The sequence below is a fragment of the Siniperca chuatsi genome, linkage group LG1 (genome assembly GCF_020085105.1).
Source record: "Siniperca chuatsi isolate FFG_IHB_CAS linkage group LG1, ASM2008510v1, whole genome shotgun sequence".
Lineage (NCBI taxonomy): Eukaryota > Metazoa > Chordata > Actinopteri > Centrarchiformes > Sinipercidae > Siniperca > Siniperca chuatsi.
The window spans coordinates 19468909-19494758 of record NC_058042.1 but is presented as its reverse complement, the minus strand read 5'-3'; the positions used below and the strand labels follow the sequence as shown (position 1 = coordinate 19494758).

Genomic DNA, 25850 nt, shown 5'->3' with positions numbered 1-25850 from the left:
CAGAGGAGTGGGGCGCATGCAGACCATCAGGCTGTGCATTCTTAGCCGGGGACTAATTTTCAGTCCTCCACTTGGGTCTGGGTAAACAGCACCGCCCCGATGGTTATTTGTTTTAAGTGTGGAACGATCCATCGCAGAGCGCCGGGCTCGATTGACACTGTCTGCTGATCTGCTACTGCGGATTGCTCAGAATAACAAGGCTGCTCGCTAATTCCCGTCTATCGGGGCTTTCGCCGAAACACCGAGAGAGTAGCGTCCAAAAAAAGCCAACAAGGCAGGCAAGAACGCCGCGCCGCCGGAGTCCGCACCACAGAATGGCTTCAGGAGACCTTTACGAGGTAGGATAAAACCATGTCCAAGGAAAATGCTCTGTAATATTGACGAATAATGGAATTAGGAAGTAAAGGGGAGGGCGTCGCGTATGTAAAAAGCGGTGTACTAAGCCCTTTAACAGGCGAAACTAACCCTTCTCAAGCTTTGCGAAGACAAGGTTGGTTAATTTATGCTTATACTTTATGTCGCTTCCGATATACTTTGACAAAATTCTTCACGACTGTAGTGAATAGATAAGATGTAATTTACGGGCTGAACTCCTTAGACTGTCGCCGAGTTGAAAGTCGTGGTAAAGTGACAGCAGCGCTGAGCGGACAGACATGGTGAATAGCTACAGACGGAGTGATGGTCCTGAAGGTGCGCATACATGCCAAAAGATATTTTGTCATCACAGCTTTTACAGCGGTGTGACACCAGATGAGACACCAGTTTATTTTTATCGAGCGGTGTAAACAAGCATGCGTGAGCTTCCTTCATAGTTGATGTGGGAATTTGTGAAATTATGACTCCGACAGTGTTGGGCATAAAAGTTGCCCAAATGGGTGGCAGGAAGGTCACGCTGCCCTCGTGCGCTACATCACTCTGAAACCGGTGCCAGAATTTGCATGAAGCCATGGTTTCTACATCAGCTTTACTGAATCAGGCACTTACTGTCATTAGCCTTTGTTATACTGACATGGTGTCATACGTTTCAGTTCATGGTGGTGACAGAGAGAGATAAGGGGTATTTGAGTGTCTGACGACTTCCAAGGACAAACAAATAGTTAGACATAACAAGTTTTAAAGTAAATTGCACATTTTAAACGTGCCATAAAAAAATGTACACCCGAAAAGAAACCTGAGGATCCTCTTATGAGTGTTCAAGTAGATAACATTATCTGATTGACAAACAATGTATGAGGAGTTAAGCAGGACATCAGTTAGAAGAAAAGCAGTGAGAACCAGTTGGTAATTGCCTTTTTGCAAACTGTTATTCTGCAGTTAGGCCCGCTGACTGTAAGCATTTTTTATTATTGCTCTTTATCCCGGAAACACATTTCATTTGGAATATGACAACACAGTGCTGCCAAAAACAGGATCCGTGGACACAATTTCCATAAGTCCATATTAATATTTCCCCCCAACCCCTTGTGTTCATGTGTCTTGGCTGTTGCCATTTTTATTTACTTCCTCTTCCCCCCTTTCCTCCAATATATTACAACATAGATTTTAACTGCATATATCTGTTTAATTAATCACGCTTCTTTCAACTGGGGAAAGCTTCATACATTCATGTAGCCTACTACTACTGCGCAGCAAAACCTGTTTGTTTTATGCCGCGTTCAAGTCATATCGTTGAGTAATTATGAGCTGCTGAGCGGGAAAAACCATTCACGTCAGCCCCCGACTTAAAATTGCGAGTTATGTGAATGTAGCATTACATCAGTGAAGGAGTAGTGAGCAATATTGTACTTTAGTTTTGAAGTTTGACTAGATTGAAAATGCTGTTTGTTCCACACAGGGTGTTGGTTTGATGTGAAATCTGCCTCATGTGGCAGCCTGTACTATTACCTAGATTTACTAAATTTATCACTCACAAAATCTGATTTGTTTTTGTGTGTAACAATGTGTTGGCAGGCAGGGCCCATCAACAGTCAGTTAAGTCTTTGGGTTTTTCCCTGCTCCATGGGTGACAGTTCTGTTTAGAGTGACCAAAATTGAGAAGCTGACCAGAGGTTGCAGGTGCTGTACAGCTTTTATCTAACACTGACCCAAATAAACATTTGAAATATGGAGAACGGTTTCTCCTATTGTTGGGATTTATGTCAGGTAATCATTTTGAGGAGTTTGTGCATGTTGGGAGTGCCAGCACCAATAAACTAGCTTATAATGTTATGTAGAAGTGGTTTGTTTGATGGTGTTGTACGAGATTGTTTGTTTGAAAATTGGAGGCAGTATTTTCAGTTCACTGTCATTCTGTATTGTATTGTTGCCTCTTGGAGTTGGATGCATAGGACTGTTATGACAGTTTGGGATTAAGTCAAGAAGTGTAGTATGTGTATCAATAGACTCTTGTATTCTTTTTTAGAAAAACAAAAACAAGGTGACTCTTAACAGCATTGCGGCTCAAATTTATACAGGAGGGATTCAGTCATTTCACACAAACCGGGCCAACCTGACAAGCTCAGAATAAGCCTTGATATTTTTCAATGAAGAAGAACATCTTGACATTACTAATAGGTTTCTAAAAAGACGTTGTGAAGCCGGGGTTTTTGGTCATTAGCTGACTTTAGAGCTAACTTTAAAGTTAGAAAATCCATCTTTTGGAAAGAAGATGTTGGGGAATTAAGGAGGTGGAGCCTGGGCTGAAAGGCTTTGGGATGTGATACTGTGTACATCTTCTATTACCTTAAGACACACACACACACATATGTTTGCTTCACTATCCCCGTGGGGGACAGTCATCGACATAACACTTTCCCTAGCCCCTTACCTTAACCTTAACCATCACAGCTAAATGCCTAACCTTAACCCTCACCCTCACCCTAACCTTAAGCTAATTGTAACCTGTACCTTAAAACCAAGTCTTAACCCTCAAAAAGTAGTCTCTACCCATGGGTCACACACACACAAACACACACACACACACACACACACACACAAACACATACACACACACACACACACACACACACACACACACACACATCCATCTGCATACACAGTTTTTGCTGAACATCTGTTTGTTGTTTGTCTTTGTCTTACTTTGTATAATCTCTTTTGGCCTTTCTGTAATCACTTTATTGCACAATAAAAAATAAAAAAAAAAACAACAACAAAAAAACAAAACAAGTGACGTCCAGGACTGAGTGAGATAGGCTGGTTGGGTATGGAAAGTGAGTATTTTTCTGGCACCAGTGAAAGTGGGAAAGAATTAAATATTTGGTCTATAATGATCTGTCGGAATTCAATATTCAGTCTATAAGGGCAACAGGCTGTGCTGTGTGCTGCAGTGGGGGCACTCCTAAAATGCACTGTCACTCTCATCTGTTGCATGCTTTATTGATCTTTCAGTAAACTAGGCCATTGTTATCTTACTTAGTGGAAAGTGGAGTAAACTAGCGAGTTGTGCTGAACAGATATGATGACATCAAACCATCTGAGAAGTAATGTGTGAAAGCATTTTTTGTGAAATTGTGGATAATGGTCAGGCTTTCACTGTGAATGAATGGAACTAGGACAGTTCTACAACATTGAGAAAACAACAACTTGGGGTCAGTTGCTGTACTGAGGTGCTCACTGCTCGAGCCTAACTTCCTGTTTAAAAATGTATAGATGTATTGCAAAAGAGAAGTTAAGGTTTTCCCATCCTCTTACTTACTTTTTTCCCCTCTCCACCCAAAATCTGCCTTTGGAGCATCAAATACTCGTCTCCTGTAGGCTTGAAACATGGCTGTCAAAAGTTTGAAATTTCATTCATGAAGAACAATGGCTGTGGTTTACTTGAACTTTGTTGGTTGTAATAGATTGTAAAGGTGTCCTTGTTGATGATGGTTACAGACAATCATGGATTTACAACTAAAGGCACTGCTTCAGTGTTTATCTGTTGTGGACACTCTGAAGCTCTGCTTGAAGTTGTATCTTCTTTAGCCATGTTGAAATTTGTCACAGATATCCATGGTGCCCAGAGATACATTTTAATGACCTGGTGAGCCCCTGACTTTTCATCTAGTGGCAACAGCAGGTCAAAGTTTTAATTTATCCAGTAAAATATTTCACCATCTACTTGATAGACTGGCGCAACATTTTTGCATTGACATTCATGGTTCCCAGATGATGAATCATAGTGACTTTGATGATCCCAGTTTTGCCAACGTAGCGACTTTTTTCAAAAGTGCTTATTGACAAATCTAGCGACTATATACCATAACTTTTCTCTCTTGAAGAGAGTCACTAATATTTCACTTTCACTACTTTCCACTCATGTGGGTGCATGAACTTTTAGGGCTCGATTTACTAAGAAAATGGCTTTGTGAGAATGTGCGCTATGGTTTTCCTTGCGTTTGCGGCCACAATCTGTATTCAGTGCCTGATTAACTAAGACTCCTGGACTTCGCCTGGTTCTGCCCTCCAAGACTCACTCTGCGAGTGATAATGTAGTGGGGGTGCGGACTGTGATCTGTCAGTGATGTCAAGACAGGTGTGTAATGTACACCCTGACATCACTGTTGGGTGGGGTTACAGGTGCAACAGTGCACACTTCTGACCACACCCAGTGGTCAGAAGTGATGTCAGGGTGTACATTACACGCCTGTCTTCTCACTATGTTTTGGGTTGCTGAAAAGGAATTTAGCATCTGAGGGAGGAAATGCCCACCTCCACTCTCCTAGCTCATACTTAAGCACTAAGTGTTACTAAATCTCTCTGGTCTGTGTATGCAACTTTGCCCCTCTATCTACCTCCTCCACTTTCCTTCTCCTTTTCTTTGCATGTGTCTCTGCTATGCTGTTATATGGTTAAGTGTGACATTGTCTGGGACTATAAGCATTCAAATCACCTGTTCATTTCAGTGAAACCCCTACAGCTCACCCATCAAAAGCTGTTTACTCCTAATAATGTGTTTAAAACATCTGAGAAAATCCTCAGATGTCCAGTTATTACCACAGCTGCATTCAAACTTTCCAACCATCCACCATTTCCAGCTTAACAAACAGTAAGCAATGTCAGATTCCTTCCAATTTCAACTGAAATTCAAACTTTCAACTGAAATTTCAAAATTTCAACTGAAATTCACAAATCCACTGCCTTCAAAGGGACACACAATGCTTGATCTTGTGAATTTTCACACTTGTGTACCTTCTGATCGGTTTCACCTAAAGCTGGATTTATATTAGGCGCAAGGGGTTAATGGGAGTCTCAGCGTAGATACCTATGGCGTAGGTTTCCATTTATAGTGCAGTCATAACATACTAATGAGTCACTGGCAATTATTTTTCCACCAATAACTGAAGGAGTGTGTCAGTAATAAAGCAAAAGTTACTTTTAGGATTCTAAACTGAATATATTCAGTATCAAAGTTTATAGAATATTCTTGCAGCATCTGTGGATTAGGAAAGGAAACTATTATATAAATTACACAAACACATAAGTAGAAAGAAAACAAACAATACAACCTACAGGGTAGAATTTTTCAAAGATCCATAGATACAAAGATCGATCTTTGTATTGTTATTATTGCAAGGAAAAATCAACATACATTTTGTTGTCTGTTTCTAGAGCAACCATTGTTCACCAAAGACACATAGATCTTCCTGCACTAATAAATATTACTGTATACAGTTTCAATTTATAGCAATGATAAGCAAGGCCAGCCAATGCAGCAGTGCTGTTCTACTACACACATTATTAATGGAGAATGCCTTCACAGGAGATCATTCTTGAAGGGTTTGTGACCCACCAGACGTCCCCTTGCTTCAGGTGGGAGATGCATATGAAGATTTTGATATTGCAGAGACATGTTATCATGATTCATAATGCAAAAATGGTCGTTCACCTTACCAATCATCACTAAATCCTAAAAACTATGGGCTAACTCCAACAGATTGTGCCCTGGAAGACATGCTGCTGCAACGCGTGCCATGTTTGGCCAAAACTAAAGCAGTGATCATTGATAGGGTTGTCCAATTTTACTGATTTTCTTTAATGGTAGAGATGATGGTGATCTTGGGCCTTGGGCCCAAAAGCTTAAATTTTCCAAAATAGTTTCCTGAGTGTGGAAATCTTCAATCCCGACTTGGTGTTTCAGATGTTTATAAGGAAAACTGACCTTTTGCAAAACAATGACGTAAGCTGCCCAGCGAGCATTGGGGTCAGTAAAGTTAAGAAGATGGCCTTTAGTTGCCTCTAACCCTCTCCGTGATCGTTCATTTTAAATGTCAATATAGCCAAACACACAGCGCAGCTGTTGTTGTAACCTGTATGTATGCTGATTTTGTCAGGCGATGTCACAACCATAAAATAACAATTTGCTCAGCTGGTATCATGTCAAACTCTGTTCCCCCTTCAAATAGTGTTTCCCTCCAATTAGAATTGTGTTTTCTGTCCAACTTTCTGGATGTTGGCTGTGATGTTTAGTTTTGTTGTTTGCCAAATGAAAAGAGGATGAAGTTTGGATGCCGTTTTTCACTGCGAGCAGAGGTCTCTATGAAAAAGACCTGGAAACACTAGTGTGGACACAAGTCGTTTCACACGAAAATAGCGTTTTAAAAATTAGACGGCTTTTATATAAGCATAGTCTTACTGTTTGGTCCTCATGTCAACATTGCCGCTGATGGTTTGTCAGAATTTATACACAGCATGTGATGTACACAGCACCGTATGGTTGGTGTTGGAGGATAGTAGTGCCCCACATTTACTCATTCTCTGCCAGCTCACACTTAAGCATCAAGTATTTCTAAACCTCTCCGGGCCGTGTACACAAGTTTACCCTACGCTTTTTCTTTCCTTCTCTTCTTTTCTCTGCATGCATCTCTGCAATGCTGTTAAGTGTGACATTGTTTGGGACTGTAAGCAAGCTAATCGTCTGTTCATTTCTGTGACACCCCTGCGGCTCACCCATCAAAGGCTGTTTACTCCTGTTAATGTGCGCAGCACATCTGAGAACATGATGAGCAGTTATTACCACAGCTGCACTAAAGCCTCTGATGAAACCCTCCAACCATTTTCCATCAATCTCATGGCCCAAAACCATGCCATTTCTAAATGTCCTATAAGCATTGTTTAACATACTCTTACTAAAACTTTTTCTTGTCTTTTCCTGTATGCTTAAAGTCTTGAAGACCAAAAAGCTGCATTCAGCATTTGTCTTCAGAGTAACTGTAAGAGACTGCTATAAAATCAGAAGAGCCTTACATGATACCTGAGGATGTTATTACTTGTGCTTTTTATATCGCTAGTCATATGTTTGGCAGCATAAATGTACCCCCAAATAAGGCAGTGATAAGGAACCTTACAGTATACAGTATATGTATAAATATCCAACCAAAACCTACATGTTACACGTTTGTGATGTGTCAACATTGGTGCAGGTGTTGGTTTGTAAATTTTGAGAATGGGTGATGCTGACAGATTCTGCTGTGATGTTTTATTGTGGTGTGTATGTATGACTGTTTTTGTGATGTGTCCTGTGTGTATTCTTTGTGATGATGTGTGTGTGGCTCGTTTTTACGATGGACCAATGGTCTGAGATAAAGTAAATTGCTTAAGGCCTTCAGTGAGTCCTGTTTTCTTCCCCTCCCCTCAACCCTTTTTTGCTGCTCTCATTGCACATGCTGTAGTCAGTGTTTATGTTAATTTCATTTATTAACAGATGTTTTGAATTTTCATTTTTAAAGAATCAAATAATCAAAAATTTGAACATACAGGTTAATTTTGTACATCAAAGTTTTTCTTAGAAATGTTTCACATCACCCAAATCTGGGAAATTGAAAACCATCAGAAGTTACATTGAGTTAAGATACCTAGTCACAATATAGTGTATAGTAATTGCCACTCAATAAAAAACAAACATTTGAACAGTATGAACTGTCATTAAAGCCCAAGTTTGGTCTGCCAAAGTATTTGTCCCTTTAAAAGAGGGATGTTCGTACTTCATTGAATTGTGGAATATGAACAGCTTACTGCCCAGAAATTTCACCTTCAGTCCTGTCAGCACCTTCTGAATTGCAAATCAAGTAAAATGCAATCAAACTGAATTGCAAAGTAATAGCTCACTCTTATAATTTGAGTGATTAGTCACACACACATTGTGTGAGGTTTGCAGACGACACTATCATAGTTAGTCTTTTAACAAATGATGAAATATGTCACTGCCTTATTGTGTATGCAACAACAACAACTTACTTTTTAACTTAAAACATAGATTTTGGTGTTATATAGTCTATAATTTATTTAATTAAAGTAATTTCATGAACTATGCTGACTATGTTGAGGAAGACAGAAAAAATCTCCAGTATGATAACAAATGTACTATAGTCACTGTTTCTTTGCACTGAACTGGAGATCTTAGGTTAATTTTCTTCTGTTTATTCTTATTTTTTTTTGCTAAGAATGTGTGCAGTGTCCATTTTACACTGGGTTTATTCAGTTACTGCACATAATTCAGTACCTGGGTTAAATAGTAACATTTGCATAGTGTTCTCTGCTGGCCTAACATAATTGTAAAATACACCGGCTTTTCTAGATTTGGGTTGACCTTGAAAAGTTGATGTTTTAGGTCTCTTCATTATAGTAGCCTGCAGCTCATCTCAGCTCCACTCTGGTCTCTTATCTTTCTTCTGCAGGGAATTAGCCCTTATCTTAAACTTGACATGTGTCACAAAATGTACCTTTTTTAAGATTTGACACTCCCTGGCAATGTCTCAAAATATAATTCAACATTAAAACATACATCATTATATATATGAAATTGGAGGGTTTATCTTCTGGGAAACATGAAACATGGAAATCTGACCGTTAGGTTTTACAGTTATTTCCTGTGTACAAAGTGGAAATTTTGGCCTGATGGTGCCATTACAGCAAAAACAAAAGGATTCATCCTCTGGGGATCATGAATATTCACACCAAATTTCTGTGGTGTGGCTGCCGGACCCACAACGCAGCTGTGTATAGTGCTGGGCCATGCACTCCCACAGGGCTTTTCAGCAATATAAAATCGTATGATGGGCCTCAGACCCTGTAAGTTATATTAGAATTAAATAGGGCACACATATGATACATTTTAGTGGACATATAGTTAAAAGTCAAAGGCATATCCGTACATTTATACAGATAATAAATTGATTATTGGTAGATATACAGTTCTCAGCTGTCTGTTAGTTCCATCATCTGCCAGACTGGCATCGTTTCAAGCTTTGATCTTTTTTGTAAAGCCAATAGTGATTGCCTCAGTTTTCTGATGAGAAGAAGCTATATCAAAAGGAAATAAACAAGCTCAGTGTCTGTCACATAAATGGCCCGTTGAACTAATTTTTGTTTCATTGCATTAGACATTAAAGATTAAAGCCACTGTGTAGAATTTGAAAATTTAGACATGCCCGTGTTGTAATATCAAAAAACACAGTGCGGCAGACATTTCCATTCATAAAACCTCTGCCAGTCAATTAGCCTGTGCAGAAGGGGCTAATGTTGAATGTTCTTATTTTTATATTCTGTTTGAGACTCTACAGAGAGAGCGGGAATGCATTTAAAAATGATTAAACATGTAAATCTCTTTGTCTATTGCACTGTGAATGTTTGTGCTGATCAGTTTATCAGTACATACAGTTTATTTTTCTTCATTTCTTAAACACATCAGTGTTATGGGAGCGGAGAAACATGTAAATCTGTATGTAAAACATTTTTTTTAATTTCCTGTCCCTGTGTGTGCTGCCTTTAGGTGGAACGGATCGTGGACAAGAGGCGGAACAAGAAGGGTAAGTGGGAGTACCTGATAAGGTGGAAAGGTTATGGAAGTAAGGAGGACACATGGGAGCCAGAGCACCACCTACTGCACTGTGAGGAATTCATTGACCAGTTCAACAGCTTGAGACTGCACTCACACAAACGGCCCAAAGTTCCAAAAAATCGTCAAGAGCCCCTCATCATCAGCCACCGATCTGCAGAAAACTCCAGAGCTCGGTCTGAGACCCGAAAAAAGAAAAGGACTTGTGGCCCAGCTGTTGGGGTTAGAGTAGGGACTGTTCTAGGGATTGGAAGTGGAGGGTCAGGACCCACTCAGAAGCAGAGGAAGGTGGGTGTAGGACCTGGGAAACATGCTTTAGGGGACAGAATTAGTAAAGCCATGATGTACAAGGCTCCTCCACCGGGGGGACCTCACTTTGTTCCTCCAGTGAGGATTCCTCATAATGGACTCCAGAATGGAGAGATGGAGCCTCTTATGCACAAGACAGCAGCAAGGTCACATAGACTGCCCTTGGACACAGTGGATGGAGAAGTAGGAAACATGGATACCACTGGACAGCAGTTCACCACTGAGCTAGGTAAGATGTTGAGATATTGAATGAAATGAAAAATAGAGCTCAGCTGATACTGTAATTTTAGGCAGATATTAATATTGTAATGTGGTAGTTAAAAAAATCTGATAACAATATACAGAGCCAAAGTGAATATTAATTAATTTTTAATTTAAATGAGACTGCAACTCTTGCTGAACAGTGGCCGCTATGGCCACAAGTGACAATTATATGCTAAAATGAAATGTAACAGTAGCGAAGTAGAGAAGGGTCGTAAAGTCAGCAAACTGACTCAGAAATGTCAGATACACAGCAACATCTACCTAAAGTTTTCTAACATTAGACACCATAGGCTACTGGTCATACCAGACCACATAAGTTGTAGCTGTGAAACCCCTGTATGTACTGAGTTGAACAAGGGTGCATTTTCAACTTTTCATTTTAAAGAAGGAGAATATGTTCTTCTTGTAGAAGTTACATAATCTCGCTTTAAACGTCAAATGCTTGACAAAAGAGGCAAGGCACGGTTAGCTCAGACATTTTTGTGATAACAGCATGACAGAGAGGACTGAATAGAGTAGAAGTTTTTACGAAACCAAGTTACGATGACGCAAGTACCTGCACTGGTAGTTTTTTGTATGCACTCAAAATAATCATTGTTTAACTTTGTTGAAATCACAAAGGTTTCAATTTCTAATAGCAAGTGCTGTAGCGAATGCCAATTTGGAATATGGAACACGTTTCATTAAAAAAAAAAAGAGAGAGAGAGATTGCATGGAGTTACAGAAGCTTGTGGAACAGAGGCTAGACCAGACGTGATGTCATGACTTCTTCTCTCAATATCGGCAGATATTAATTTTTTTTTTACAGAAATCTGTAACATTGACAAACATTTTTGATAAGATGTCTTAAATTTGGTTAGCAAAAAACTGTGAAATGTGAATATATGAGTGGGACATTTCACAGTTAAGAAATAAACTTGCCAGTGCTCTCTTAGCCTTGTTTCAGACCTCTGAATCGCTACCACCATCTAATATCATTTCAGTGATTCATATAGTTAAAGGCAGAATAAGACGTAGACTTTTCCTAAAAAAAAAAAAAACAATGTATAGACTCACTATAGAGTATGGAGGTGTCTGTATCTTCAGAGACCCTTCCCTGTGCCCTCTGCCTGTATTTTCTTAGTATCTTATTAGTTTGCTGTGTTCGGGATGTTTCTGGGTGCGTCAACCTTTGGGCAGTGGTGTGTAGCCCCCAGCCAATAACAGCGCGCAGGATGTGACGTTGCAACCTCGCTGTCTCCGTATCTCCTCTGCTCTGTCTGTGTGCAGGGCTGTGTGTCTGTTTGACTGAGGGCGGGGCTGAGCTACATTCACACACTGTGCAGAGAGGCCACGGAGTGGACAGGATGAAGCCTGGCTTCGGCTGCATTCAATGTGGCTCCTTCCCACAGGGTTGTGCGGAAGGTGTGGGTGATTTTATTTGTGCTTTAGAACGTAACCGCTATAAAACAACCAGAAAATAACGTTTTATTTCTTTGATTCACTGCTTTGTTCTCGCCAACGCCACTCCCTCTCTTCATTTATTCTCTAGCTCGTTGAGACGGGGAGGAGGGGCTAACTTTGAATTGTGTGTTTGCAAACAGTGATGGAAAAATCCTACTTATTCTGTCTTTAAATTTTCTGTATGCAAGATCCTGAACATTAATATAGCAGTAAACAACTGTTTGCTTTATAAAGATATAGTGGAGTAATGGTGTCCTGCTCAGAGAATGATGTCACACTCCCTGTGTGTGTATTGTCATCCGAGCTTCTCTGTTCTTTGTTTTGGTAGCCGGTCCGGCGCCCGTGCATGTTGGTGCATGTGAGTCCCTCCCTGTTTCTTTTCTCATCTAACGCGGTGAACTAAGGGTTTATTTTGACCAAACCAGAGTTGGTGATTGTTGGGACAGTGGAAAGACTAACAAAGACGGTTTTGGTGACTTTTGTTTTGTTTCTGTCCAGTTGATTTGTGAGGTAAAATTACTGTTTTTCTCAATGGAGTCTGGTGGGCCATAGTGCCCATTTGTTTTGGTCTGAGATGCTGGTGCTCTAGTGTGACATTTAGTGGCAGTGAATGTCGCTTACAGCTCCTTTTTTAAGTGAAACAAAATGGCAATTCAGTCTGATCAACAGGCTAGTGCTCTCTGATGAACAATCTATGTAATGACGCTGTTTCTAAATGACCTCAAATATATCTTTGGCCTGTCTGTACTGCAATTTCTTGTTACTTATTGTCATACAGGCCCATATTGATATAAGTGCAATAGTTCAAAAAATGGCTAATGGCTAATATCAGCCATGCAGATGTATCAGTTTGGTTCTAATGGAAAATGCACTGGAGTGTGGACTTCTACAGGTACTGAAAAGTTCCTAACATACCAGACAGCTACATACATAGAAGTGATTCAGTTTATATTGCACACTGTTATCTTTTTTGGATGTTTTTTTTATTATGTTTCCATGATGAGCATTTCCTGTTACATGATAGATTGCATTGTTTATAAAGATAAATAAAGTATATATTACAAGGCACACTTTTATACTGTAGAGAGACACAGCTCTTAAAGCTCCTACTGTGTTCTTTACTACAGGAGCAGCTGATAACACCTTTGAATTTCACTTCTGGGTCACAGTCCAGGGCTGCACTACTATAGTTAATCATTACATAAGTTTTCAAAAAGTCATCCTGGTTTGTTAAACAGAAAATTCAGATCAAAATGGGTTTTTTAAATTTTTTACCATATTTGAATAACAACACATACATCTCAGCAGTAGAATTAATATGAAGTTTGTCCATTCCCATTCATCCATAATACCTGTTAAAGGAATGTTATGTCCTCTGTTGTGGGTACCGGCTACCTTTACTGTTCTGTTCAGATACACAGAATACGCAGAATGTGTGCATATTGGTATGTACATTATGTGCTTGTTGTGCTCTCTTGTTGATTTTTGTTTGTTATTGTCCAGCTCTAATCAACTTCAGTCATGTTATTCAATGTATTTAACTGTTGGTTGCAAACTCTAGTGCACTTTTGGGGCTACATCGCACCAGAATGAGAACTTGAAAATAGAAAAAAGTTCCACATGGAATCTGTCAGTTGTTCACTCATTTCAAAGCACCACAACTTAATTTAGTGATCGTGAGACCTCATCTGAGAACATCTCTATGTGAGAACATTTGGGCTACCAACCTAACCAATGGCTGTTGGTCTGGCAGCTATTATGGATCCTAATCTCCTAATCCTCAAAGGACTACCCCACTCACCTCATTCAGCACCCTAAGCTTCACCCGCTAACCTGAGCACTGGCAGAGGGTGTCTCTGTGATTGTCGACTGGTGGTAAAATGTTCACACGAGGTCATGTAATTTGGGTAAAAAAAAACAGACCTACATATTTAGCAGAGTTGTAAGAAAGATTGTAAGAAAAGGAGTGCCAAATATTTGCTTGCATAGCAGCAACAAGAAGATGTCAGTGGCATTCTAGATGCCTGTTTGATTGACCTTTCTTCATTAAACATTCCCTTCAAGTTTCTGTTTCTCTACAGAAAAAAGAAAAAGAATTGCCCATAGGAGATATCAATTCATACTGTCATTATACCGTTACCTATGATACATCTTTTTTGAGCATAGGGATAAATTAAAACCTGCAGCAGCATGGTATGAAGTCTTTCAGTAAATTGTGGGAGCGAAGACACGAGGTTGCAAATGTCATTCATTTTACCATAATGATTGAGATGCTGGTATCTCCGTGACAATTGGCTAGCTAACGGTAGCACCAGTTGCTGACAGCACCTCTTGATTGTCCAAAAATGTCATGTGTCTGGAGCACTGTCAGTGAGACCAAAGCCTCAGGCTCTTGTCCTACAACCATTTTAAAGCACTACTACCATTAGAAATCCCATCTGTCCAGGCTGATGTCTGTTTATGGTCTTCCTCTGTAGAATTTAATTGAAACAGACTCTTAATTTGAAAATCGCTGTTAATTAAATTTTGTATTGCAGAGTCAAACTCTGGGTGATTCTGTTTGTTAGAGGAACTAACCCCAATTTATTAAGTTTAACTGTAATTTGAATTGAATTGAACTGTAATTTTATATGTTGGGTCTGAGTTTGAGAAAGCTTGGGGTGGATGATATACAGTCCATCACATAAATGATTATTTAATGCCAGTTTCTCATATCTACAGCCTACATTACCATTACCTGAAATCACTCATGATTAAAAACAGAGACTGAGGCTCTCATTGAGTGATTTTAGGTAGTTTAGGTTTCAAAGTCACCACTGAAAGCAAAAGTTGAAAAGATTTTTTTTCCAAATATCAGACCCACCGTTTGTGTTAAAGACCCAGCTTTTATATTAGTATTTTCATAATTGACATTGTTAGCTGAAATGTTTCAAAAACACGTCACACCACTTGCTGTGGTGAGAAAGAATGCGCTTTTGTTCCTGAGTGATGTATGACTTATTTGTGTTTTATTGTTTCCAACCACTGCATCAATCATAGATAAAGGACTCATGCATTGCTTAACTTGTGGTTCTTTCTTCTTTCATCCAGTCAGCTGATGGAAGTGCACAACTGAGATTGTGTTACTCAGCTTTCACAGAAACCTTTTAATCAATATGAATCAGAACAGTTTTTGGATTAATGTTGGTCCTACTTTTCAAATGTGAAACTTTAGATAGCAAGAAAACTCAGCTCTGTGTGCGGTTTTCGAGCTAGAAATATTAATGCAATCAAGAAAAAAAAAAATCAAATTCAATGAATCCCCCAGGGACAGCTTAGATATACTGCAGAGAAATTACTGTCAGATGACACAAAAATAGGCGAACGCTATCTTGGCACATTAGTGACATGCCTGCCAGCTGTAAGGGTCCACAGAAAAGACAAACAAATTCCAAATAATTAACTGACTTACAACAAAATTCATACAAACCACAGTCTACACTTGCAAGTACATATGTCTTACTCCATTCAAAGTTCCTTTTAATGATAAAGAATTTTAGTTGTAAACGAAAGATCCAAACCTCATGTTTTTGTAAAAATTTCAGAAGTTCTGATTATGTTTTAGCATATAAGTTGCATATGTTTCATGCTGCAATAACAATAGAAATGCTAAAAATGCTATCTAGGAATATCTTCTAAAGTATTTATTGCAAATACAGTATGAAGTCATTTTTCAGCTTTTCAACCCCTGATTTTATAACAGACAGAAATGGAAACTTCTCTTTTCTGTAAGACACAGGAAAACATGAAAGTCATACCAGATTAGGTACTAAGAAAATGCACTTTTTAGGAACCTTTGCACCTTTTCAAGTAAGGCTAAACTTGTCTGATAGCTAATATATATAGGCTATATAAAGAAAACTTAGACCACCTTATGGTAGTTAAGAAAAATGTGCTGCAGAGCCGATGCTGTGATAGGGGGCAGCAGTTTTCCTCAGCTGACAGTCAGTGAGACATTACGCTTCACTTTTCCACATCAGATATGCAAATATATTGTAAAACAAGTCAAATCAAGCTCAGCATAGTTCTTTATCACAAGTCTGTTTCAAAGAAAAACAAGTCATTCAGTCACAGAGCTTTTAATAAGTCTCCAGTTTAACCATATTATCTAAACCAGTGGTTTGGATAATAATTTCACTGGTTGAAGTGAAAGTGAAGGTCAGTGTTTAAATGTTTTTCCCAAAATGATCATTGTAAACAGCCATTATATTTTTCAAAGCTACTTCCTGTTTTAACTTTGATGTGATGCTTAATGGACATTATTACTTTAGAATAGACTATTATGTATGTATGTTACTACATCCCCAAATCTCAGCAATGAAATTGGTGTTGATGTCAAACAACATCAAGGTTGAAAAATATAAAACATTTTTCACACAGTTTTTAAATTCATATATGAGGCGTTTCTGTCATGGTGTTTCAAATGATCAATGTTATCAGTAGGTGTCTAATAGCTACATAAGTCCCAGATGACAGATTGACCTGTTATTTCATCCCTGCTCCGTCAGGTTCTCCTCTGGCCAATGGCAAGATGCATCTTCACAGCTCAGTAAAGAGGAAGTTGGCTGAGGAGAGAGGCTACGTGTTCGACAAGCGGCTGAGGTACAATGTGCGACAGAATGAGAGCAACTGTCGCTTCCGAGACATCGTAGTCAGGAAGGAGGAAGGCTTCACGCACGTCCTGCTCTCCAGCCAAACGACAGACAACAACGCTCTGACACCAGAGGTGAGAACGGGAATGTACGCACACCTACATACGCTGTGTGACTGCTTATACATAGGAGTTACTATTTTATTTTCATTTGTGCATGTCCGTTTGTCTTTTTATGTTTTTGTGTTTCTCTGGTACGTATCATTGTATCGAGACCTACGTTTGATTATGTAACATAATCAAACGTAGCATCCCAGCTGACAAGGAGCTCTGTATGGGGATAAATAAATGAGAAAAGTTTCCTCATTAACTGCTGTAGAGATGCCCTGGAGGTATGCACTCGCTCCCCACCTGCTCCAGGGGAGCTTTTCAGTAGACAACTTTAGAAAACTGTGGTTTTAGTTGACAGCTGCCAGGTGTGATTATGTTCTCTAACACAGGCCATTGCTGAAAAAGAGCATGTGTACTCTGCAAAAAAAGGTTAGGAAACAACTCCTGGGCTCTGTCCTTAGTACTGACACAGAGTTTCCTTAAAACTGCCTCCTGCCAAACAAGGTTTCTACAAATAATTAGGGATACATGTAATCCAGCATTATGCCATCTGTTGTTATTGCAGCAAAATGTCAGTTGAACTAGTGAAGAAATTATGTAGCAAGATTATAGAGGAGAGCATTATGTAATAATTCTTCGAGAGAACTGGAGACCCTAGAGATAGATGGCCAGATTTCCAATGATTTCCACTGCTTGCTATGTAGAAGTAACACTTACATCTCTGCTAGAGATTACAATGTTGAAGCTAACTTTTCTGTTTTGTCCAATTTGTGTTGGATCATTTGGTTCAAACAGGGTGTTTGCAAGAAGGCATTGTGATCGCTAACATCAAGTTTTGTTGTTGACATGTAAGCTCAATGATCAAATACCTTAATGCTGTACATCTTGCAATATTTCTTAGTTGTAAAAATGTTTGTCTATCTTTACATTTATTGATGTTTAAAACAGGAACATCACCAAAACGTAATATTTAACATGCTAAAAAAGAAGCCCAAATAATTCTTTTGACTTTTACAATGTTATTCAGATACTTCAATACAAAAGCAGCTGGTAAAATAAAATTATTATTTTTGCTATCGCAATGGCAGAATTCCATGATGACTGAAAATCCAGATGTTCATGGTTTTCATGCTGAAATTTAGATCTGAAACAGCAAAAAGTTTTTGGTAAATTATTAATAAACATTGAACACATGTAAACAGGATCTTGCTATTTTTAGGAGCACTTTTGATTAGGTGTGTTGATATACCAGCTGAGTCTTCTCTACAGGCGTTTAGGGCGCATAATCTATATCAAGCTGTGTTCACTGACTTTTGATATGTTTTCTCACAGTCTCCTCAGCAATTTGTTGATCACCTGCTAACTCCTTGTCAATCAAATTCCCCCCATAAAATCAACATCTAGTGGCAGACCAAACTGTACATCCTGAATTCAGGAGTTGGGCTGTGATGTATTATAATCTGTCACAGTGATAAACATGGATGTAGGAGTTCTATCAAAGTCTATAATTTTAACATTGGATCTAACACTATACCTATTTTGGAGTAGCATGTGTTTATGTATAGATTTATGATTGCCATTGTCACAGTAGGCTTCTTTACATGAGCCATTCTCAATGACTGACTAATGTGCAACACTGAATGTGGTTTAATGGCTCTCTGCTCTGATGCTGTAGCTTCTTGCACTGTGATGATCCACTTGTAGAATTGGCTGCCTGCAGGAAAAGTACCAGCCAGTGATTGGTTTCTCATTTCCACACTCCAATCAACAACAAGCTGCTCCATTTCAATTTCCCCTGGACATATTCAAACTTGCTTTCACAGTTCAGTAGATGCTTTCTCCAACTGCACTTTTGAAAGTTAGTCTGTTCGCTTTTGGACTTTTTCTATTGACTATTGTGACATTTTGTAACCTTCTATTTAATTTTGTGAAGGTCTAATTTATGAATTACCATTTTGTTTTGAATCTGTCAAAATGACAAATGGTTTTTGGAGTTATCCATAAAGGCTTTTAAAATTTTGATAAATGTTGAAAACTTCACGATTAGCATGCCTTTATGTTACATTTACTCATCACTAACTGATATTGACCCTGTACAAATAAACTGGAGAGACCATGTCATTCAGGTCTATATATATAATTTAGACCTTTGCTGATATACTAATTAAGCAATCATAAAGAAAATTATAGTTTGTTAACTTATGAAACATTTTCAGTCTTGCTCTATTGTGAGTTGGCATTTTGAGTAAATGAATAAAGAGTTTTAAATGTATTCTTTTTACAGATTCCTTAGAGGTTCATCAATACAATAGTGAGTTTAGCCACAAATAATGGCATGTATCACAATCATCCACCTCTGGCTCATAAATCTAAGCAAACAGGATTTTCCTCCCCTCAGATTGTAGGATGTGTCTTAGATCTTCCACAGAGGGTGGTTTTGGCTTTGATGCAGCACCATGTGCATTTCTGCACGGCAGCCTGTACTTCACAGGCACTGAAGTGGTCTAAACTGTGTGTGCACATATGTGTGTACTTTCATGTGTGACAGTAAACCTGTAAGCTCTGGGTTTATCAAACACCTCTGACAGCTCCTTCTCTGTCTCACAGTCTTTGAAGCTACAGGAACAAGAGAGTCTGTGGATATGCCTACTGAATGGCTTTCACTGAGAAAATCTTCAAAAATATCCTTGTGCATTTTTCAACCAAACACTCAATGCTTCGATAAAAAGAAAGTATTTGACTTTTTCTTTTGTAGAGAAATGATTTTAAATGTATTTGGAAATTGCCTAGATCGTGATCACTGTCATTAAGCCTCTGTAGTATATTGTATATTTGTATGTAAATACAGTATATGTAGGCCTAATTGTTGCACACCTGCCTTTAAGAAAGCACTAATGAAGAGGGAGAAAGGAGTCCCAACAGGCCTTTTTTACAGCAGACATTTTGACTTGTCATAGCAGGAAAAGCACAGGTGTCACTGATAACATCACGACAGTGAGCCCACATGCACAATACCAGGAGCAGGAAACTGAAGCAGCTAAATGGAATTCAGCCATCATTAATCTCATTATTTACACCTGTGCTTTTCCTACTGTGACATGAGAAAATTACTTCCATTAGAAATTGACAGAACATTTAGGTTTGACTTTGTAAGAGCTATGGACTGTGACCGAAATCAATATAATATATTCACTGTCCGCAATATACCATCCATTATCTTTACTGCTTATCCTTAGAGGGTCACGGGGGGCTGGAGCTAATCCCAGCTGACACTGGGCGAGAGGCGGGGTACACCCTGGACAGGTCGCCAGTCAATCACAGGGCTGACACAGAGACAATCAACCATTCATGCTCACAGTCACACCTATGGGCAATTAAGAGTCACCAATTAACTTAACCTGCCTTTGGACTGTGGTAGGAAGATGGAGTACCCGGAGAAAACCCACCCTATCTTCCAAGCAGCCATTGGTTTAGTTTAGTTAGTACACTACTTGTCCACAATTTTCAAGAGTTCAAGTATCTCTATGGAATGTACACTAGTTTCTGTTAAATATCTGACAATGCAATGCGTTGAATTTTATAGATTTTATAGACAAACATTACAGTTGTGTGACTCTACATCTTTAGTGATGATGCCAAAATGGTCTCAGTAGGTTACTATCAGTAGTTTACTGCTCTCTAGATTAAACTACTGAGTGTCTATTCTATAGGGAGCAGTAAATGAGTGAGCGGTGTGGTTTCGGATATAGCCCCATAAAAAGGCCAGACATTTGTGCTTTAAGAAATGACAAACTATCCTACAGAAAAATGCAAAAGGCATCAGGAAAGTGGGAAGGACTCCTACTGAAAACTCAAATTTTAGAAAAAGCATAAAAACTTATGATTGATTGACTTATACCCACCCCTAGAGGTGGTGATTTCATTCCTAGGGAAATGATGCTTGCTATTGCTATTTGTTTGTCTACAAATGTCCTTAAGGCCTCTGCTCGCTGCACATGAATGTCACTTTGACTGCTCTCTACTTCCTCTCTGTTTCACAGGCTGGAACCAGCATCTGCCCATCTTTGCTACATGTATCTGAGTGGGTTTTAATTCACCTTGCTAGAATAACGTCACTCGTACACACACACTCACCACATCCAGTTAAAACTGGGAACAGATTGTGTGCTTGGTGAAACATAGAGAATTAAGTTCACTTTGAGGTTGAATGGTTAATATTGGTCAGGGGTGATGATCTGATTAAATGCAGCAATAGAGTGTGCAGATTGGCTGCAGACAGTGATGTGGCGGTTTGGGTTTCCAGACGACTTCTTATCAGGTTGGCTGTCTGACAATGTAGGCTTGCTCCCTTCATCATCACATGAGACAAAGGCCAAACACTTGTCTGTTGATGCTGAATGATGCACTGCTGATATTAACTGGCAGAGTGAAACACGTCTCTCTTCACAGACTGCTATATTGGTCCCATTTGTTGAGGTATCATACAAGTGTACTTAACTGAAGACTGACCATTGATTTATTATCATATTTATTTATAGTTAATATATTTCATCTGCATGCACGACTCCTATCGGTCAATCGAGGGTCTAACAATAGAGGGTGCCATATGTTTTACAGATTGTATAGCCCCGTGACTCAAATTTGTGATATTGGCCTATATAAATAAAAATTACTTGACTGACTTGACTTGATTATGGGTCCGACATTACCGCCAGTAGAAGCAGATGCTATCTATATGCAGTTGCAGCTGGCATGCAGGCTGTCAAGGAAACAACCTGCCAAGCAAGTTGTCATGTAAACATCTCACCTGCAGTCTGCTGCTGCTCGGAAAGTTATGTTAACTAGCTTGGAACAAAGTCACCACCAATATTTCACTTTAATATTTTAAATATATTTTATATACTTTTATATTTAAAACCAACATTGTTTTACGATTTGATGAATTCAGCATCTCCGCTGAGGAGATGACATTTTGCTAAGGACATTTTTCTGTTGATGTGCCAAGGAAGCTTGCAATGACAACAAAGCAGCTGATTCCATCATTGCATGAAATAATGTGTTCACAACTTGAACTAACTAACAATCAGTCAACAGATGACTTAAAACAGTTACTACAGCAACATTACAGAAAGTTCTGGATCTAAGAGAGGAGCCATTGAATACCATTTTAAAAATGCCATTATAACATGTGCTTTCCATCAGTAGTGCATCTATGCATGAAATATGCACACAAGCCTTTGATACTTTTGTCTGTAAATTCAGACATGATAAAGATATTGTATTGGTCGAAATTGCTAGATTTCGTCATACAATAACTATACACTCCACTTTGTTGAAAGAATTTGTTGTTTGTAGATGTCATGGTAAAATAGGATATATTGTCAAACAGCAAGCATTATGATTTTCCCTTTAGTATTATTTTATTAATCAATTTAGTATTTTTATAAGAAAGATAAATAAAAACACTGGAAGAAGAAGAATTTAAACCATAGTGTTTCTGAATGTATACATAACTTAAACACCAGCACTTAAACAGCACATAAAAATGGATCCTGAAAATCTGTGGCCCCTTAAGTGAAAATATGTTGATCACATGGTGCCTAGTTATACGAGTTGAATAGCACTATTGAAAATACACTCTTCCATAAGCTGTCAGCATTGCAGGAATGGAAATAAGCATTCTTGCATTCTCAGTGTCTGTCATTATTTCTTAGGCCTGTCTGTCTGCCAGACAGATCCTGGGTGGATGTCAAGCCTTACTCTAAAGATTGAATATCTATATTTTATCTTTTTTCTCAACCTTTCTTCATGTGTCAGGTGAGTTAAAAATGTAATACACATCTCCTCCTCTTTCTCTTCAGATCATGAAGGAAGTGTGTCGAGCTCTGGGCAATGCAGCTGCTGATGACAGCAAATTATTATTACTCAGCTCCGTGGGGACTGTCTTCTGCAGTGGCCTGGAGCCGTCGTACCTGATAGGGCGTCTGTCTACTGACCGCAAAAAAGAGAGCAGCCGCATCGCAGATGCCGTACGGTAATGAGAAATCTGTCTACTAAAAACACTGACTCTCTTATGACTTGCCATTTAGACTTGACAGAGTTGCTACTGATTGTTCTGTGACTCCTTTAGGGACTTTGTGTTGGCATTCATCCACTTCAAAAAACCCATTGTGGTGGCAATAAACGGACCTGCTCTGGGCTTAGGGGCCTCCATCCTGCCCCTGTGTGATGTGGTGTGGGCCAGTGAGAGGGCCTGGTTCCAAACTCCATGTGCAGCCCTCCACCTCACCCCCTCTGGATGCTCCTCTTACACCTTCCCCCAGATTCTGGGCGTAGCTCTGGTGGGTCCCATAAATATCAAGGCTTCTGGCAAATTTCACTTGACCTCTTATAACCACCTGATTACCCTGTGTTTACCCAAATCAAACATTTGGATAGCATAACATATTGAAAATACTTTGCTAACCCTGACCCCATTTCTAACCCTAATGGCAGGCCAATGAGATGCTGTTCTGTGGAAGAAAACTCACAGCACAAGAAGCATGCAGTCGAGGTCTGGTGTCACAGGTCTTCTGGCCAACCACATTTAACCAAGAAGTGATGCTGCGTGTGAAGGAAATGGCATCATGCAATGCAGTGGTAGGTCCTGATCTAGACAACCCAGGGGGCAAAGTGTATCTGGAATATAACCAAATGACCCTCTCCACTTTGTGTGTGTTTGAAAAGGTTTTAGAAGAATCCAAATGCCTGGTGAGGAGTATCCTCATGTCAGTCCTGGAGGAAGTGAATGAGAAAGAGTGTCAGATGCTGAAGCAGCTGTGGTGTTCAACCAAAGGACTAGAGGCACTCTTCAGTTACCTGCACAACAAGGCGTATGAGAAGTGATCGTCCACACCCAGTAAACTGATCAATGTGGGTCAAAGGTTACCGAGGGAAATCCAGGATGATAACGCTGTGATCTCAAAGTGAAGGAAAAGTTGCATTATGGGTCTTTGTTTCCATCCATCAGCAGAGGGGATTCTCTGGAGTTCTGTTTGCTCACATGTCCACCAACAATTCCTTCATGAGCATCTTTTGTAAAGTAACTTTATTATTGGACCCATAACTGTCCATATGTTTATTCTCTAGGAGTCAAAGAGCAAAGGGCCAAATGTGCATTGCTTAAATTAAACACTGAAGAAGGTTCTTCAGGGAGGTACAGAGTGGTTCTGTACATATTTGAGACTTATGTGTTTATGAAATCATCAGGATGTATGAAATCAGTGTATGTCTGATAGCACATGATACATTGATGATAATATATATTAATATATATTTATTTCAAGTTTGTAAAAGAGTTGCTTTCTGTATATAAGATGCATTTTTCAGGATTTTCTTTAGTCGCTTATTGTTTTGAGTTGAAGTGTAAACCAAAGTTTGCATAAGGACACTGTGTCTTTCTCCTCACATGCACATTCCATCTTCTCTGTATGGACAGAAGAAAACTGTTAGAAAACTAGCCACAAATGTTCGTACATGCTCATGTACATGTCAGTGGATCAGATTTGGTGACACCTCAAAACATGTCATCTTATGAGTTAACCATAAAAGATCATGAAACTCTCTGGATAATTCAAAAAGAATTATCACACAATTCATTGTTCATACTGTAAAAGCCTTTATTACACAGAACAGACATCTTGTTTTCCAGTAACTTTTATTTATCACGATCAATATTACCAATAATTTGCTTCCGTTACATGAAATCAAGATTAATGCTCATGTGCTAATGAGAGCGTCTGGTGATAGCATCCTCATTCTGTCAACATCCATCTGTCTTTAGCTATGTTCACCTGCAATGAAACGTTTGATTTAATTTTTATGTATACAAATAAAATCGCATTTTTCTTTCAAGGGAGACTTGTTTGAGTTGAAATGCACCTAAAACATTTTGCAAACCAGAAAAATAAGTGGAATTGGAGAACACTGGAAGTCTCATATGAATGCTAGCACTAAATATCCAGATGTGTCCATTCGATGGCATTTTGGCTTGAGTGCAAAATGGCTTTAGATGATTAAATGAAATGGTGGCAAAAATCACATGGAGAGATTAGCAATGGATTTTATCCCATTTAATTAGAGCTACAAATAGCCTTACGTGCAGTACTTTGGTGGTCCATATGTATAATATGGCTTCCAGTTATCAATGCAGATAGTTATTGTGTGAAATGCGTGATTGTTTTTTGAAAAACAAATCTGATGATCGTGATGATATTACCTGACAGTTATTTCTTAGTTGTGTATTTTTTAGAGCACACAAAAGAGATGATAATTGCTTGGTCCTCAAGTAATCACATTGTGACTACACTAATTGTCAGTGATCAATATTGTGGAAATGCAACAGTCTTGTAGCTGAGTTGACTTTGTCCTTATCTGCATGTGATGATTCAAGATTTCAAGAAATTTAATATTGCAATGTGTATTTAGTGATCTATTTTTTTTACCAAAAAATGTAGATCTGTGAAAATTGTTTTGTAAAACTCAGAAGATATTTGTCAGTTTTTGCAGTTGTAAACATGCAGAACAGAATAATATATAGATAATGTAGACTGGTTTGTGTAACTAATCTCATGTAATATACTGTACATATAAATGTCTTGCCTGTCCTATATACCTTGTATTTCAGGGTATGTTTTGTACCAACATTGTAAGTATGGTTAGAAATGGTGCAGTTTATTTTTGTATTTATGTGAGATAACTGTTTGGACGTGCAGTGCCATGTGGTTTCCTTTGCTCCAGAAGCACCCCGACTCTCTTAATCACCCTTTCTAAATTATCCCATGAAAACTTTGATGAACAAAATGGGCCAGGAAAGCAGATCATTTATACATATCCAATTTCAAAACCAAAATGTGTAAACACTATTGTCACTTGAATATTTACCTTTTCAGTTGACATTATCAGATTAAGTATTTTCAAAGGCATGTGAGATAATTGAATGTATAATAATGTGTTTTGCTGAGCTTTATGGACAGATGATGAATACAATGACCTGTATTGTATTTCAGAAGACTCTGTTAATGCTCCATGAGGTTGCTTAATGATTTTCAATCATCAGTTTTATTTGTGGCCATTGCAGTTTGATTGCAGGGAATAACAAATGGTTTGATGAAGCAAGCAAGTCATTAAGTACTTAACTAAAACAACAGCACACTTCCACATAAGCTCATGAAAAATAAAAACTTTGTTGTTACATTAAACTGTGCCTGAATGTATTCTTTTATCCTAACTTGCCAGCTA

The 25850-nt window shown here is 38.8% G+C and overlaps 1 protein-coding gene across 2 annotated transcripts; it reads left to right on the top strand.

Annotated features, from left to right (window-relative positions):
• Window positions 1-25810, top strand: LOC122874352 (chromodomain Y-like protein 2). 2 transcript variants are annotated; one of them, XM_044192066.1, is made up of 8 exons: window positions 1-338; window positions 9749-10352; window positions 11657-11791; window positions 16378-16595; window positions 22433-22605; window positions 22702-22912; window positions 23067-23210; window positions 23298-25810. In XM_044192066.1, the coding sequence occupies exons 1-8, from the start codon at window positions 315-317 to the stop codon at window positions 23454-23456; spliced, it is 1668 nt and encodes a 555-aa protein (XP_044048001.1). In that variant the 5' UTR covers window positions 1-314; the 3' UTR covers window positions 23457-25810. The 2 variants fall into 2 exon arrangements, with proteins under 2 accessions (XP_044048001.1, XP_044048010.1); XM_044192075.1 differs by lacking the exon at window positions 11657-11791 and having other exon boundaries at window positions 5-338.
• The last annotated feature ends 40 nt before the right edge of the window (window positions 25811-25850 follow it).

Coding starts and splice junctions, on each gene's coding strand:
- LOC122874352 (XM_044192066.1), top strand. CDS start 315: ATGGCTTCAGGAGACCTTTACGAG. Junction 10,353..11,656: donor GCAGTTCACCACTGAGCTAG/GTAAGATGTTGA, acceptor GTCTGTGTGCAG/GGCTGTGTGTCTGTTTGACT. Junction 11,792..16,377: donor CCCACAGGGTTGTGCGGAAG/GTGTGGGTGATT, acceptor CTGCTCCGTCAG/GTTCTCCTCTGGCCAATGGC.